Below are 14,781 nucleotides of genomic sequence, written 5' to 3'. Positions count from 1 at the left end.
TTTGGGACTGTAAGCAACCGAGGGGTTACCTGAGGGAGAAAAACACGAAAAATTCGCATACCCTGTGCTGGAAGAGATCAATATATTCACATTTGTCAAATCGCGGACCACCGTTCATTTGTGCTGTTGTGCGACCCGGGGCAGGTCTCGACGACACGAAAAGTGGGTGGATGGTCGGGCGAAACAAAAGCTCTGGGTTGCGGCCAGTTCAAAGGGTGGCTGGCGCATCCTATTAAAAAGGAACCACAATGCTCTTCGGGCAAAAACAGGCCGGCCACTAACAACAAACGATCGATCGATCGATCGATCGATAATCGTTCCAACAATCACTCGATGAAATGAAGCGGTGTTACCAACTCCAGTACTCTTGGTAATAGCTTCTGGGCAGTGACCAACTGACGAGGTTAATTCTTACGTTATTAAACGACTATGTTTCGACTGCAGAGATTATGTCGGTCCAACAACACATAAACAGACCTACTCGCAGTTAGAAAAAGTGAATTTATCAGCGATAAAAGGAATTAGAAATTTAAGTATTTCCATACAGCTTATTTTATGGAAAAATCCGGCGACGAACGGATACTTCAGCTGGCCCAGTGTAACACGAGAAAAAAGTCTTCCTAGCAGTGTCATGTAGTAAACATTAGAAGCACATTTACGGCCAATCAGTTCCTACAGGCTGAACAGTCTGACGTGTTTCCCCTCAGACCGCTGCAACCTGATTTACTTTGCAGATGACGTCTGTTACAGCAAACATCACGAGATAAAGAAAGCTGAATACTGCACCATCACGACAGAGCGAAGTTGAGACATGGCTCCAAGTAATCTTAATATGGGTGAGAAGGCAGCTTCACGTTCCAGCCGCTGCACGCGCCGGTTACCAGTGGTGGGCCCCACAGTGGCGAAAACGAATAACCTCTGCCCGTGCTTGGAATCGAATCCCTGTCGCCGGGTCATTGCACCGACCGAGCTATCTCGCTTTGCACAAGCTCGAGTTAATTTTGAAGGTTCAGGGCATAACGCGCCCTTTCTTGTAAGACTGTACGCGCTTAATGTCATACGCCGTGAATGTACAGAGTACAGAAATGTCCAAGATGTGAGCAGCACGAAGTCGTCACTGGTATGCAGAAGTGGCGGCAAAGTTCCACGCTAAAATTAACAGAAACGGACTGCGATGAAATGTCTCAGAACGTGAGAAAGAGCTCCGAAGTGGGAGGCAGTGCCTCAGTCAGACTTCCTCCCACGGCATCGCCCTGAAGAACAGAGCCTTGGGGGGGGGGGGGGAATATGGACAAAACCGCGGAACGAGGAAGTTCCCATGATAATTTATAAACTAGACAGAATTTTATTCCTGTGACCAAACCGAGGAGGACGACGAGACCCGATCATGAGGCAGGTAAAGGTCTACAGCCACGTGCAACGGATTTGTCTGGTCGAACAACAGAAATGAACGTCAGGGAATTTCTTGAGTAGCTGCAATTTGCTGTTTGTTTACAGCTCCTGTGCCCTGAGGACGTCTGTCTATGTTCAGTCTAGAGCAGGGACCGGCAAACACCCCCCCCCCCCCCCCCCAATGACACTGTCTTCGGATATCGTCAGCAAGACGGCCTTTCGCTGTCTTCTGTTTCCCCGTGAGTGGCGTAAGAATACATTTCCAGAAACGCACGGGGGTCTCAGTAGACGCATTTAACACGCCCACTGGCGTGGCGCACTCCAGACCCCTTGACCAGACTTACAGCAGGGCAGTTTAACTTCCCTTTCTGCTGGCCTAATTCTTGACGGCGACGGAAGTTTCATCAAACTTCCCCTTTGCCTGTTCGATAGTTAAGCAATTCCTGTGTTGCTTACACGCCGGCAACTGTCTTGATTGTGTAGTTTCGCGGAGCGCCGACAGGTTACTCTCACGCGTCCAGCCCAATACACCAGTCCAACTGACACCGTCTAACCGGTGACATTCGTATCAATCAAACAGACATCATGAGTGAATCAGCAGCTCAGGTTGGGTGCCCGCCAGCTAAACCACAGGCGTTGAACGAACTCAGCTACAAAGAACTCCAAAACATGTGCATGGGTTTTAACCTGCCAGCAAATCTGAAGGTAAGACGTAATTTGCCGCATTTGTCAAATTCAAGTTGGTTTTATTCGGAGGCTTTGTTTGTAACCTTGGAGCACGTCGAACTGAAGCAGATACCTCGTAACTTCATTTGAATTGGGCCCAGCTCACCGACCGAGTTTAACTGTCCAAGTAATGTCCTGCTTAAACAGGGGTGGAAACCTCTGCTTCGGATTAATGTCTTCTTGGGTCACGAAATGTCAAGACTGCAGACTAACCTAACCTAAAACGTGTCTTTCTGTGCATCTTAAAACTAACGACGCTGACGGAGATGGGCGACAAAAAGACAAAGTTTCGGGTTTAATTTTGTTCGACAGCCATCTTATAAGACGATCTGCCTTCACGTGTTGCGAAATGCCGTGTTCTCCTCCAGTACACCGAACACGAGAGCATTGGGGCTATAAAATCACTGATAGGGCTTCAGGCCCGCAGGGAACTGATGAGAAATACATACAAAATGTTACTGTAAAGCGATCAATTCTGAGACCGAGGTGTAGTTGGCAGGATAATATTAAGACGGGTTTTTAATGTAAAAGTGTGGACTAGATTTATCAGGCTAAGATTTGGGTCCGGGAGTAGGCTTTTAAGCACAAACTAGTGAGCCGGAACAACTATCAGCTTCTGTTCCAGGTGCCGGTCTGCCTTGCGTACAGATGTCTTCCTATAAGAGAGTGGTCCATTTGTACAAATGCTCCACTGGTATAAACGAGAATATTAGAATCGGGAAGGAACTGGAATCAAGATCAAAACAAAGTCCGTACAATTCACGGGCTACCTCTGCAAAATCTCGATCAGTTGGTCCTTACACCAGGAAAGTTTGCAGATGCAACTTCCTACTAAATTACGTATTTCCACAACAAAATTCGGAAACTGGCTAGGGCCAACTGGTTCAACCTGAACCAATTTACTACTTAGCATCGAGAATTTTACTTGAAACTTCGAGACAAGGATGCCATGTTGATGCGTGTTAAACGACGTCTAGTACACGTTGTACTGTCTGTTGCATCTTTCGGGCTGACGAGGTGGACTTGTGACCTTGTTGCACAGCCACACTCTCTCTCAGAGTTTCCTCTGCTGTTCGTCTCCGGCCGCATGTCCTGTCCGGACTACTTTGCCCTTGCTTCTGACACGTGGACCAGCTTTTCTCGAACATTCTGGCTGTCTCATCGATGTTTTGCTTCAAGTGAGGAACAAATTTCCTTTCCGGTGAAATGTGAGGAGGGCGGGGCCGGGCGGTAACAAATTCGAGTGTGGGATACGAAACTGGCGAGGTAACATCTAGATTAATGAGGGAGATAAGAAATGAGTACAAAGTTTCCTGGACAGGAAATCTTAGATAAGGAGACTGAGACATTCATGGGATGATAATATTAAAATGCATTTTAAATAAATAGTCTGCAAGGGTGTGGGCTGGGTTTATGTGACTCAGGACAGACGCAAGTGGCGGGCTCCTGTACGGGTCTCATAATAGACGACTATCAGCTTCTCCGATTTGTGTGTCGCACAGCACTCCCAGATGCTGAGGATGCTGGAGGCGCGCAATGCCGGCGACGAGGCGACCATTCACGCGATCCTGACGGAATACCGCGAGCAGAGGTGCAAGCGCCGCCCCAAGAGCACCCTTCCTCCGGGTAGCCGCCCGGAGCAGACGGAACAGAAAACGAAGCGGCGCAGGTTGTCAACCGCGAACCGGCACCAAGACTATTGCTACGTCTTCCCGCAGGTAAATGAAACGACCCGACGTTCTTGATTGTCCGGAAGACGGAGAGCGATTCACGACTTTCTTCCTTTTTTGTCACTGAGTAGCAGACAGCAAGCGGCCAGTTCTGGACATCGGAACTTCCGCCGGAGTCCAGACACCAGAGCGACGACAGCGCTCAGCTGAGGGCTGTGGACACAAGTGGACTGGAAACGATGAAACTGGTACGGCTTCAATATTCCTAATACTAGGCTAAGAAGGACCACAGTCCTCTAAGTAGTTTCGACCCTAAAGATGGGGCGTCACGTTCCTCCGAAACGTCGGTACCGCGTACAAGACAACATGGCGTCACAATCCAAGTTTTCCTCAGACCTCGCACGCCGTCAATTAGCTAATCGTTTAAAATACACTCTTACGAGATAGGCGGCTGTAATCGTCGGCTTTTCTACACCGCGTGGCCATGTAAGCGGTTGCGAGGAACCTGCTGTCTACATATTTAGTGTGGAAATAGAGGGGTCACAGTCAACTGCGCATGTCGCAAACGGAAACAAGTAACCGGTTCCTTGGTTAACGTCTGCAGGTGATGGAAGCTACCGCCACCCGCCGGGAGGTGTCAGCACCTGAGCTGACTGTCCACCGTCCTCAGCCGCTGCTACGCACCCTGCTGCAGGAAGGCCCCGGGCCGAGGTGGGTACGGGTGTGAAACTCGGTCAGAGCCCCTGACGAAAGTTCAGAGAGGCGCTGTAATAGTCGCATAATGAGGAGCTTTGTAGTTTGTTCACTTCACAGAATATTGTTACGGTTCTCATGCATGCATTCACACATTCTCTCGTAAGTGACTGCTGATAAGTTGCTGGATGAAGCTACGGTTACGAATTAACGGAGGCAATTGTTCGGAACAGCAGCGCCACAGAGACCATAGTCGGGGCAGAATCACCCGCACCGCAGAGTTTCTACGGCGGGCACGCGACGTGGCCCGTGTACTTGGACATGCAAAGGGCTGACCCTCCGACATACATTCCCGACGCCACCACGACGCCTCACATATTCCGGCCAGTTCTGTTTGATCCTGGGATGGACTCGACTCGTCTTCTCGACCTGAACCAGCCCTGCAGCTACTCTGTCCCACTGGAACAGGTAACACCCACGACACTTGAATCTCCGTTCTCTGTGCCACAGTATGACGAGGTTTAGAATGAAACGCTTCGTTTGCAGGCCGAAGATCTGTCAATTGGACGTCACCCACCCGTAATTCCACCTTGTCACCTAGAGCCGCCCCAGACGTTCCCCGCATTCTATCCGGAGCGCGTAAACCCACAGTCGCTCCGGTACAGTCACTCGCCGAAGTCGACAGCGGCTGTCACTCAGCCGGATCACGGGACCAAGTGCAGCAGAAGAGGGGACAATCCGCCGCCCCTGGAGCTCGTGCTGAACGTCAAGAGCGACTACCACGCCTCAGAGGCGCCGATGCCGACGTTCTGGAAGTCGGCGACCACAACCACCCACCAGTGCTACAGGTCTCCCGTGTGCTCGGCCACGTAAGTAAGGCGCGTCCGGGGAGACCGGAGGCTGTCGTACTCCCTGTCTCTGCACGCCACCGGGCATTGCCGCGACTTCGGGAGATTTGGTTGTGCGAACTTCTAACGATTATTTATTTACCTGAGCACGTTTAAAAATTTAGGCATCAATTAAACACTTGCAGCGGAGAATTCCTTGTCGCTTACATTAGTTTGTTGTCAGTCGCAAACGCAGTCTTGTAATTCGTTCCAGGGCAATTTCTGCGCCCAGGGAAATGGCAGAAAACGCTGTGGGGCAGGAGGAAGTGCCCGGCGCAGCTGAGGAGCCGTGGTGGGGTGCTGGAAACGACGGCGCCCACCAGGTGCAGCGGACAGCCGCCAGCTTCCCGGAGTTTCGCCAGAACGACCAACTGTCGTACCCACTCATATACAGCTACTTGGCGTCCACCGACGAAGAAGTAGGCTCAATGTCATGAACCGCCTTATGTCTTGACCAGCTGAGAGACTATCAGCTTGCACATTGCTTTTTCTTTTCGCAGCTTCAGCAAGAGACCGAGGGTCGACGCGGCTTGGGCTGGCCCCTCGAAGCTCAGCACCGACCCCAGGCAATGAGTTCGCCGAATGACGCAACATCGCACGTCGTGGACGGCGGCACCAGCCTCTTCCCGGCAGTTTCCGAAGACCCGCAGTTACGTGACGCCATGTTCGAAATCATTCAAGACGAACATCGCTCGGTAAGAATTCGCACACGTCAACAACTACGACGTAAAAATAAATTAAAGGTAGAGGAGGCATCGCTCCGCGTGTTCTTGGCTCCGGCCACTTTACCCCAGAATCCATTTGCTCCAGCGCCAGCCTCCAGTCGCGCAGTGTTGCCGCTACCAGAGACACGGGTGCAGGACAGCGGGTCTCGAACCCAGCGACCTGCAGCAACACGAGAAGGTCTGCACCTACCAGACCGTGCAGTGCTACAACCAGTGTGCCTGGAGCGGACGCCTGAAACACCTCTCCGCGCACCTACGTGAGGTATGGTGAGGATAATATTAAAGTGGTTTTAAAGAAATGAGGTATGCACTGGATTAAACTGGCTCAGGATAGGACGCAATGCCGTGCTTGTGTAAAGACAGTTGTAAATCTTAGGGTTGCATAAAAGACGGGGAATTGCTGTACCGGCTAAGTGACTATCAGCTTCACCAAGGACTCTACTCGTATCGTACGTCTGCAATATTTTAAATTGGTGAGAAATTAGTTCGCTAATGACACACCTGGTAGAAATTATGTACCAGACAATTAGCAGCATTTACGAGTGTTTAATTAAATTCGTGTATTAATGAGGAACCAGCTTTATATCGACTTGGCTTTCGTTTAAATCATTGTGGACCGACAGTGAAGACGCAGACCCAGCAAAATCGAAGTCCGCTCGAACTTTTGTATTGCCCTCAGGTTCACAGGAAAGAAATCTCGCGCCGGGCCGAAGCCAGCCACACGATCCCGCTGCACGAAGTCCGGGCCCTCCAGAAGATGTCGTTTCTGAGGGAGGTGAAGCGAAGGCTCTTCGTCATCACGATCCACTGCCACGGACACCTTCTGTACGCGACGATCCAGGTGAGGACCCAGGGACGAAGCCGTGTACAGACTCGAAGGTGGATACCAACGTTTCGGAGAAAAAGTCTGCCCCTTCTTCAGGGCATGCTGTAGGTTTTGTTGCACGGTCCTCTTCCTCGGAGGATTCACGATCACATTTTGATAAATGCGAAAAGGAAAAATTCGTAAGGCGAAAAAACGGTGGGTTTTATTCAGTATTTAGCATGACAGAAAAGCTGAGTTCTGTTTTGGCCCCAAGTCACGCTAAAGTTTAAGAGGATAATATTAAAATGGTTTCTGTTGCGTCGAAAGCGATACGCCGGGCTTCAATCACACGACCTCTGTCTGTCTCGCAGTTCGTCCCGTCGTGGAAGCCGGACAGCGTGTCGCTCGTGAAGGCGTCGCTGGAGGTCGTGGGTCAGGACGGCCGCCCTCACTCCTGGCGGGGCAAAGTGCGGCCCGTGTACGAGTCCCTGTCCACCCTGTGGGCCACCGACCAGTGCCTCACCGTCGACCCAGCGGCCATCGGGGCTTTTGCGGGGGCCAACATAATCCTACACACGAAGATCACGGCCTACGGCCCTGGCTCGACGTAGGCGCGGCCACAAAATGTTTGTGTTAAGAAGAAGAAGATTTACTTAATTTGATTTGTTGCTATTGACAGCAAATGTCAAAATAGTTTATGTTACTTTGAAGTCAAAACGTAATTTCTGTAATCTGCAGCGAAACTTCGCGTAAGTCGTCAGCATTCCTTGACGAAAATTGTCTAAAAGGAAATATCGACCTGATTAGAGCAGGAAATCTAAAAAAATTGTTTATGTTTCATAAGACTTGTTTAAAATGGTTCATACGACGATAAATATAAGAATACTTATTTGTGTCGCAAAGCTTTTTCATTTTCCTAATTGTCTTCCTGTTTTGGCGTCACGTGTACGAGGCAGCGAAGTGACGACCCACGTGTCGACCGTCGTTCGTGTTTCTTGATCCTCCCAATTAAAGATTTAAAAAATATTTAACCTTATTTCTGCAGACGCGTCCATTCAATTTCAGCGTCTCTTTTATTTTTCCTAGGGCCTTCTAGGTTAACTAATTTGACTGGTGGCCGAATTCACCGAAAATGTTGTGCATCGCCTCTCGCCATCTTGACGAGCAGAACTAAGTTATGCGACGCTAATGCTAATAACGGAGACGAATGAAGAACGTGATTCAGCGCGTTTAGGTTAAACTGTACCGGCCTGTGTTCTGTATTGATCGGAAGTGTTGAACCCTGCACAACCGCCCTCTCAGCCACGTGTGAGGAACTACGCGTTGCAGTTTCTAGTTGCACGATGCTGCCATCTGCGAGCACTCACTAGAATATTCAGAATGAATTTGCATTGTTGAAACACTTGGTGTTCGGAAAATATCGCAAATTTGTTCACTTTTGTGGCTTATGTCGGCAGCTGACACGAGGAATTGGAAAGGAAGCGGTTGTGGCCTAACATAAGGCGTTAGCCTGGAGGGACTGATAAAAACCGCGAAGAACTTCGATCAGCATAGAAAGTCTGCGGTAATCATGTATACCACCTGCACGTATACGCCTCCGGGTTCCATTTCGTTCTCAGAGAAAACAGAAACAATTTCCTTAAATTGCATTTGTGGCGGTGCTGAGTTGGGGTTTCACGGAGGTGCAAACGTCGCTTTTAAATATTTATTATTTAGACGAGTATCGCCCTTAGAAGGGTTAAGGGTCTTAAGACTCTATCGTGCGACCGTATGCCAGGAAAACTATAAACCAGGAGCTGTGATATTCTGCATAATAAATCGGCCTGGTTCATTTCAATTCACACACCTCGCTGCTTACAACTGTTTCTTTAAAACACGTACATGTCAGTTTATTTTGAAACACACTGTGACGCCAGTGGAGTGCTTGCTATTTCGTTTGATCTTAAGTAAATCTGAAAGTCATGAACCAAATTTCTGTAGACACGTCGACTGTTTCAAAGCTAATGAAGCTGCATATTTCAAAAATAACTATCCTTGGATTTCGTTAAATATTCAGTATTTCGAAAACTGTGGAAGAAAGAAGCTCCTATGCCCCCCCCCCCCCCCCCCCCCCCCCCGCTGTGCCTTAGTTTCACGGCCGAAAGACGTTTCGACACGGGCGGCGCAGGTTTCACGGGACCAGGCGTCGTGTGTCCGGCTTAATTAATGGCGCAGTTTTAAAGCTGTTATAAACTGAAGATCACAGTAGCAGATTAAATGCGGGTCCATTTCAAAGGCAGGTAACTGTAATACGCAAAAGTTATTGTATTCCAAGAATGAAAATGCTTTGTTTCGCTAATTAAAAGCTACTAGAAATGTATTCAACTGAAGAACAAATAATCCCGTGACATTCATAAAAACATTTAATTAGTGTTCACATATGAGAAGGCCCGTGGCCCCTGTTAAAGCGAGAGGGAACACTTCACATTGCATTTGTCTGTGTGCGAGGCCACGAAAAAACATCCAACGAGCAAATTTTAAACGCGAAGTAAGTTTTAAACAGAACGTCACGTGCAGGACTGACCTCACCTGTTCGCGCAAGCACGTAACTTTCGGGCAAATACAGTGGCGCCGCGTGTTCTGATCGGATGCAGAACTCGATTTGTCAATTAAAACAGGAGACACAGAAATGTTTATGTGGTAGTCCCTTTGTCTCGGAAAATGCTTCAAACAAACAAATAATCATCTTTCTTTTCTCAAATTACGAGCCTGCTCTACGTATGCTCCAAGTGCAATCCTCAAGTTTCACGTCACGTAACATTTTAAACGTGAACCCAACGCCCAACCCCCTCAAACCGGATGACCGATCAAAATTAAAACGCGAGGTACCTCCCTGTTGCGGTTAACATAATACAATTTATTAAATTAATTAAATGTTCTTGCTGGCATCTATAAAAATGTCGACAGGTGAGTGATGACGTTGTATTCAAAACTAATTGTTTCCTTGCTAAATTTTTCGCATCGGAGAAGCATTGTATCTGAGCTCATTAATTCATGTTTCAGAAATGATTGAAGATTCTACATCGAGACTCACCTTCATTAATCACCGCACAATGGCCAATTTTCCGTGAGAGAATCAAAGAATGCAATTTGAACGACAGGGCAGAAGAGGCCACTTCTATCAAGTTTCAACAGAAGAACGACTCAAAGAGACTAATTCTTATCCACGCATTAAATTCACTTTCTTTGTTCTCGTAAACAAACATTCCATTGTTTCAAACACGGCTGGAGTAAAATACTTTATTTTTCGGCGCCAAGGCGTTCCTACAACAAATAGAGCGGCGTGGCACAGAACTGCCACCTGGACGTCTTCATTACCGAGATTAACGCGACACCAGAGAAACCTCGAGAGGAATTTGTTTTCTGGACGACGTGCGCACAAAAATGCATTGATAAGTCCAGCAGTTCGTTTGTAGATGCAACAAAGCTTTTTATGATCGATTTTAACGTTCCTTTGGTGTAATAATTTTCATCTACAAGATTTTTAAAACTGGCCGTGAAGTTTGTTTTGATTTGCTGTGATTAGTCGTAGACCAGTGACTAATGAACATTCAAACATTCACCACTGGCCATTTCAAAATGGATTTAGATTTTGCTTAGAAATTTAAGCGTATCATTCGCAAAGTAAGAAGCTGTTTGTTAATGAAAATTAAATAAAGAGGAAATTGAATTATAAATGGGACAGATATCAAACCGTGTCCAATTATGAACACACGGACTGATATTCCATTAATGGAATTTACTTGTTCAGAAGCAGCGATGCAATTTTGGGGTGAGCTACCGAGCAGGGCGGGGTTCAGCCCTTCGACAAGGTTACAAACGCCAAGCAACATAGGTCGCCTTTAAATAAGGAAACAGCCGATCAGGAACAGACCGCCTTCATCCACTCGACACTCTACTGGGAAACAGCAGGCATGTCTGCACAACTGCACAACAGACGAAGCGACTTTATAATTCGGGCGTCCACAGATTCAGACGACGTCAGCTGAAGGAGCAAATGCCAAAGAGACAAGAGACAGGAGACAGACGTCGGCACTGACCTTCTCCTTTCTCGGGGTTGAACTGCTGCTTGATGTACTTGAACAGTCGCGTGGTGAAGGACTGGTGGCGGCGGGGGTGGCGATGGGGGCGGTGTCGCTGCGTGGCGCGTCCGTTGTCCTGTTTCTCGCCCTCTGCATCCTGCGTCTGCTGTTGGTCCTGCTGATTGCTTTGCGTTTCGGCACTGCCCGTGTAGTTATGCTGTGCCGCCACACTGCTGTACATGACTGGTGACCGGAACGGCCTCGGGGGCCATCGACAGACACCTGGAGCAGAGAGAGGATCGGCGCTGCAGACTCACTCGACTTCCGTCTTCGAAGTCACGTGGATTTCTTTCTGGCTCGTCTCACGACACGCGACTAACGACGCACCACAAATTTCGTCCTACTCCAAATGACGTGCATTTAAAATGCTCAGACTTACTCTTGAACAAATCTTCCTCGCTTTGCGAATAAAAATTGGTTCAGTTTCTGTCCGCGTGAGCGTGTCCTGACCCCCGCCGACGCTTACTGAGACCACGTAGCGCCTTCATGTATAAGATTTGAAGCTTTCGAGGCGACTGATTGCAACGAAGTCTTGAGGGCGTGTAGTTCCTACCCACCGTTTCGCTACTTTCTCTGCCTCCATCATCAGAGTATTCAAAAAGGAAACCACAAGAGTGAAGCGGTTACAAAAATGAACTTAATTTCGTTCTGTAAACCGATTATAAAATTTGCAAAATACGACAACGGGAGCCGAGGTCCCACCTTTTGTCACCTGCAAAGGAATTAGATCCTCAGACTTGCGCCGAACTATTTACGTGTCAAATCAGCGTCGTAGAAGCTGGGGCAGTTGCGGGCTTTAACATCCCGTGCGCCGTGAGGCATCGATAGGAAGGGATCGATTTATCTGAAAGATGAATTCGTTTCCGAATGGGAATGAATGACAGCTGTAAAACCCGTGTATATGCAGCAGAGTCTCAGGTGTTTCAACTTTATTTTTGTTGAACTGCATAAAAAGATGGTGACAATTTTTATAGCACTGCCCCTGTGCTATGCAATGCAGTCCCGCAATGCAGAGGGTAGCACCCCCCCCCCCCAAACCTCCCCAATCGCCTTTGAACTGACGCGGCGAGAACACGCTCTGTCACCTTACCGAAACAAGTTCTCATGGCACTGCCTTCCGTGATGTTACGCTTTGCAATGTGATAAAAATTTACCGACGTTTCAGAGGTGCGTACTGCCTCTATCACCTGGAACAACCTCTGAAACGTCGGTAAACTTCTACCAGAAAACACCGCGCTACATCCCACAAGACATTAATCGTCTTACCACTGAGAACTTGGAGCACGCCACTGAATTGTGTCCGACGCTAGTCCGGATGACCTGACGTGCGGTTGAGACGGTCGTGAGGCGAGGAGGGGGTTGGAAGGAATGAGGCACTCATACGATCTCTATTCGTCGGAAGAAACCATTTGTGATATGTTGGTGCAAACAATCCTGCAACGGAACTCCTGATTCATCTGGCTCAGGACAGGACCGAGTGATGACAAATCCCTGCCAACACGCCAATGAACCTCCGGGCGCAGCGAAAGGCGTGCAATTTCCTGACGAGATAGGCGGCTACCAGCTTCTCGAGCAAGTACCGTGGTGAGTGCACTCGGCAAGTAGAGACCAGTCAGGAATAACACGCACTGCGTTGGTGTAATTTCTTCATAATTAGGAAACAGAGTCTTTAGAAGCCTACCACCCTCTCATTAGGGTCGGTAATATGGTACATGGACCAACAGTTACAGCCCGTGCGCATGCGCGGACTAATTCAATAGCCAGGCAATTTAAGCACCAGGATCTGTCGCCCAAACCATCGACTTCGCATTAATCAGCGCCCCTGGAAGCTGTGGGCTAGTTTACAAAGCTCAGAAAGACCGTGGGCCTATTACGTTGGGGGCGTGGGTCGGTGTTCAGAAACGTAATGAGCGATCAGCTGTTCCACTTAATGCAGTTTCCCAACTCTGCAATTGCGGATAATGTCTGGAACGGGAACAGAGGCACAGCTGTGGCACATCTGAAGATCCGAAGCTTTGGAATAAGTACAAGGCGGCGGGGGGGGGGGGGGGACAGGTGTCTATCGGACGGGGAGGACAGCAGTTGCAGGGAAACTGGCTCCCGGCCTGGTGGAAGGAACCTAACCTGACCGGGACTTCTTCCTCGTTCCAATCTCAACGTCATATTTGACAAGACTAATACCAGAAGGTGGGAGAATAAATTTAATCTGCATAATAGATAACAGTGAATGAAAATTGTGTAACAGAAGCGGCCTTGTGCATTCCTATGAGAATCAGAGGAAAATGAAAGCAATTCCGCACGGATCAAAACGTGCACACGCGCATTGCTCCAGACTCTTAGTCGTAACTCCGCGTACGCCATTAGGGAAGCACAAAACTGCTCTGAAATTCCTATAAATGTCCGTCATATTAAAAATGTTTGAAATAAAATTTCTTTCTCGTTTTAATGAGATTATTTATTACGTTATATACCAGCTTCGTGTAAAGTCTGTCCTCCTGTCAATTTATCTCCATCCGCTTTAGCTGCGTCTTGTGAACTTCGGATGTAGGATATTCATTACGTCACTCGAGTTCGATGCTAAAGCAGACTTTTCTGAATTACTGAGTGCAGCCAGCAGCAATGTCTGCCGCCTAGGATATTTTCTGTTACCCAAGAGAGACGTTTCTTGTAAATGCAACGCAGAACGCATTCGTTTCTGTAATCCGGAGTAACTGCTGTCGGAGGCATTCAGACTAAATGAAGCAGATCGAGACGAGACTGGATCTGCTTTAAAATGTACGAACGTTTTATGGCGTCTTAAAAGAGAACTACAAACAGTCTCGGACTGCTCGCCCAAATCTCTGAGGGAGGGAGAAAAGTTTTAAAATATTCTCAGAAAACAACTTTTGGACAGCCTCGTTCGTTATATTTATTTTTGAACTGACGTACAAAATCGGTTATCGTGTATTTAATTACGTCTCTTTCACTTATTTCGCTTATTTCCACTGCCAAAAATTTTATCCTCGGTAAGGAACTGAGTTTGCGACGAAACTTTTCCTTACGAAATCATTTCTATCCACACAAACATCACAACCTGCAGTTTACTCTTGTATCCTGCAACACAGTTCGGCGTCACTTGCTTCTTAGCTCCTGTAATCGCGTACGGTCTGCAGAGAAATCATCAGCAAAGAAGCCGTAAGATCTCTTCTTACGTCGTGTCTGTGAGGTGAGAAAAATACAATGCAGTAGTAACTTTGGCCACGCGTGCGTTAAATATGTTTACCGTTGTGGAAACAAAACGTAATTTATTTATGATAGACTCGTTCCGCAACTAAAAATTTTATTTTTACAATGTTTATGTAATAAATATATCACAAAAAGTGATTTATGTAAATCGTAAACACGTCCACATTTTGCGTTTTAGACATTTTCCGCGTGCCTTGCATAATAATGGAGGACCCGCGGTTCTGAATGTAAGCCAATGACATCAACAAACGAGGTCCTCGCGAGGCGAATGCAGAATGCGAATCGACTCGCTCGTTCAGCGAAATTCAATCTGCCGCTGCCGGGCACGCCCGGCCCCGAATTCCACAGGCAATTAAAGCAAACCGTTCTCAAAATGAGAGAGTGAAAAGGCCGCCGTTTTCAATAAAACGCGGGTTTTGAGAGAATTGTCTTGACAATAAAGACGGAACTCGGTATAAGTGTCCTTCGCAGTTGGCCCTCGCCTGGCGCCGCACAATGACCAATTAATGACTGAAGCGGTTTTAAGCAACAAATCGC

At 47.9% G+C, this 14,781-nt stretch overlaps 2 protein-coding genes across 4 annotated transcripts in view; one reads left to right on the top strand and one right to left on the bottom strand.

The window, feature by feature from the left end:
- LOC110827774 (Kv channel-interacting protein 4) overlaps positions 1-14,781 on the bottom strand; it is a 94,324-nt gene that overhangs the window by 39,977 nt on the left and 39,566 nt on the right. For both annotated transcript variants that reach the window (XM_087359701.1, XM_087359703.1), the window contains exon 2: positions 10,978-11,241. In XM_087359701.1, coding sequence (XP_087215827.1) covers positions 10,978-11,200 — 223 coding nt within the window. In that variant the 5' untranslated portion in view covers positions 11,201-11,241. The remainder of the gene's footprint in view (positions 1-10,977; positions 11,242-14,781) is intronic.
- On the top strand, positions 1,662-7,794 carry LOC110827771 (uncharacterized). 2 transcript variants are annotated; one of them, XM_022059740.2, is made up of 11 exons: positions 1,662-2,097; positions 3,621-3,836; positions 3,920-4,036; positions 4,393-4,499; positions 4,718-4,949; positions 5,028-5,350; positions 5,583-5,787; positions 5,869-6,063; positions 6,179-6,355; positions 6,773-6,934; positions 7,270-7,794. In XM_022059740.2, exons 1-11 carry the CDS (start codon positions 1,978-1,980, stop codon positions 7,507-7,509), a joined length of 2,094 nt encoding a protein of 697 aa, XP_021915432.1. In that variant the 5' UTR covers positions 1,662-1,977; the 3' UTR covers positions 7,510-7,794. The 2 variants fall into 2 exon arrangements, with proteins under 2 accessions (XP_021915432.1, XP_021915431.1); XM_022059739.2 differs by having other exon boundaries at positions 1,665-2,097; positions 4,715-4,949.

This window comes from Zootermopsis nevadensis, unplaced genomic scaffold (genome assembly GCF_977971745.1).
Source record: "Zootermopsis nevadensis isolate Lab colony 2312 unplaced genomic scaffold, Znev_1.0 Znev_ptg000032l, whole genome shotgun sequence".
NCBI lineage: Eukaryota > Metazoa > Arthropoda > Insecta > Blattodea > Termopsidae > Zootermopsis > Zootermopsis nevadensis.
Note: the sequence above shows the minus strand (reverse complement) of the source record. Positions and strands in the feature narration are given on the sequence as shown.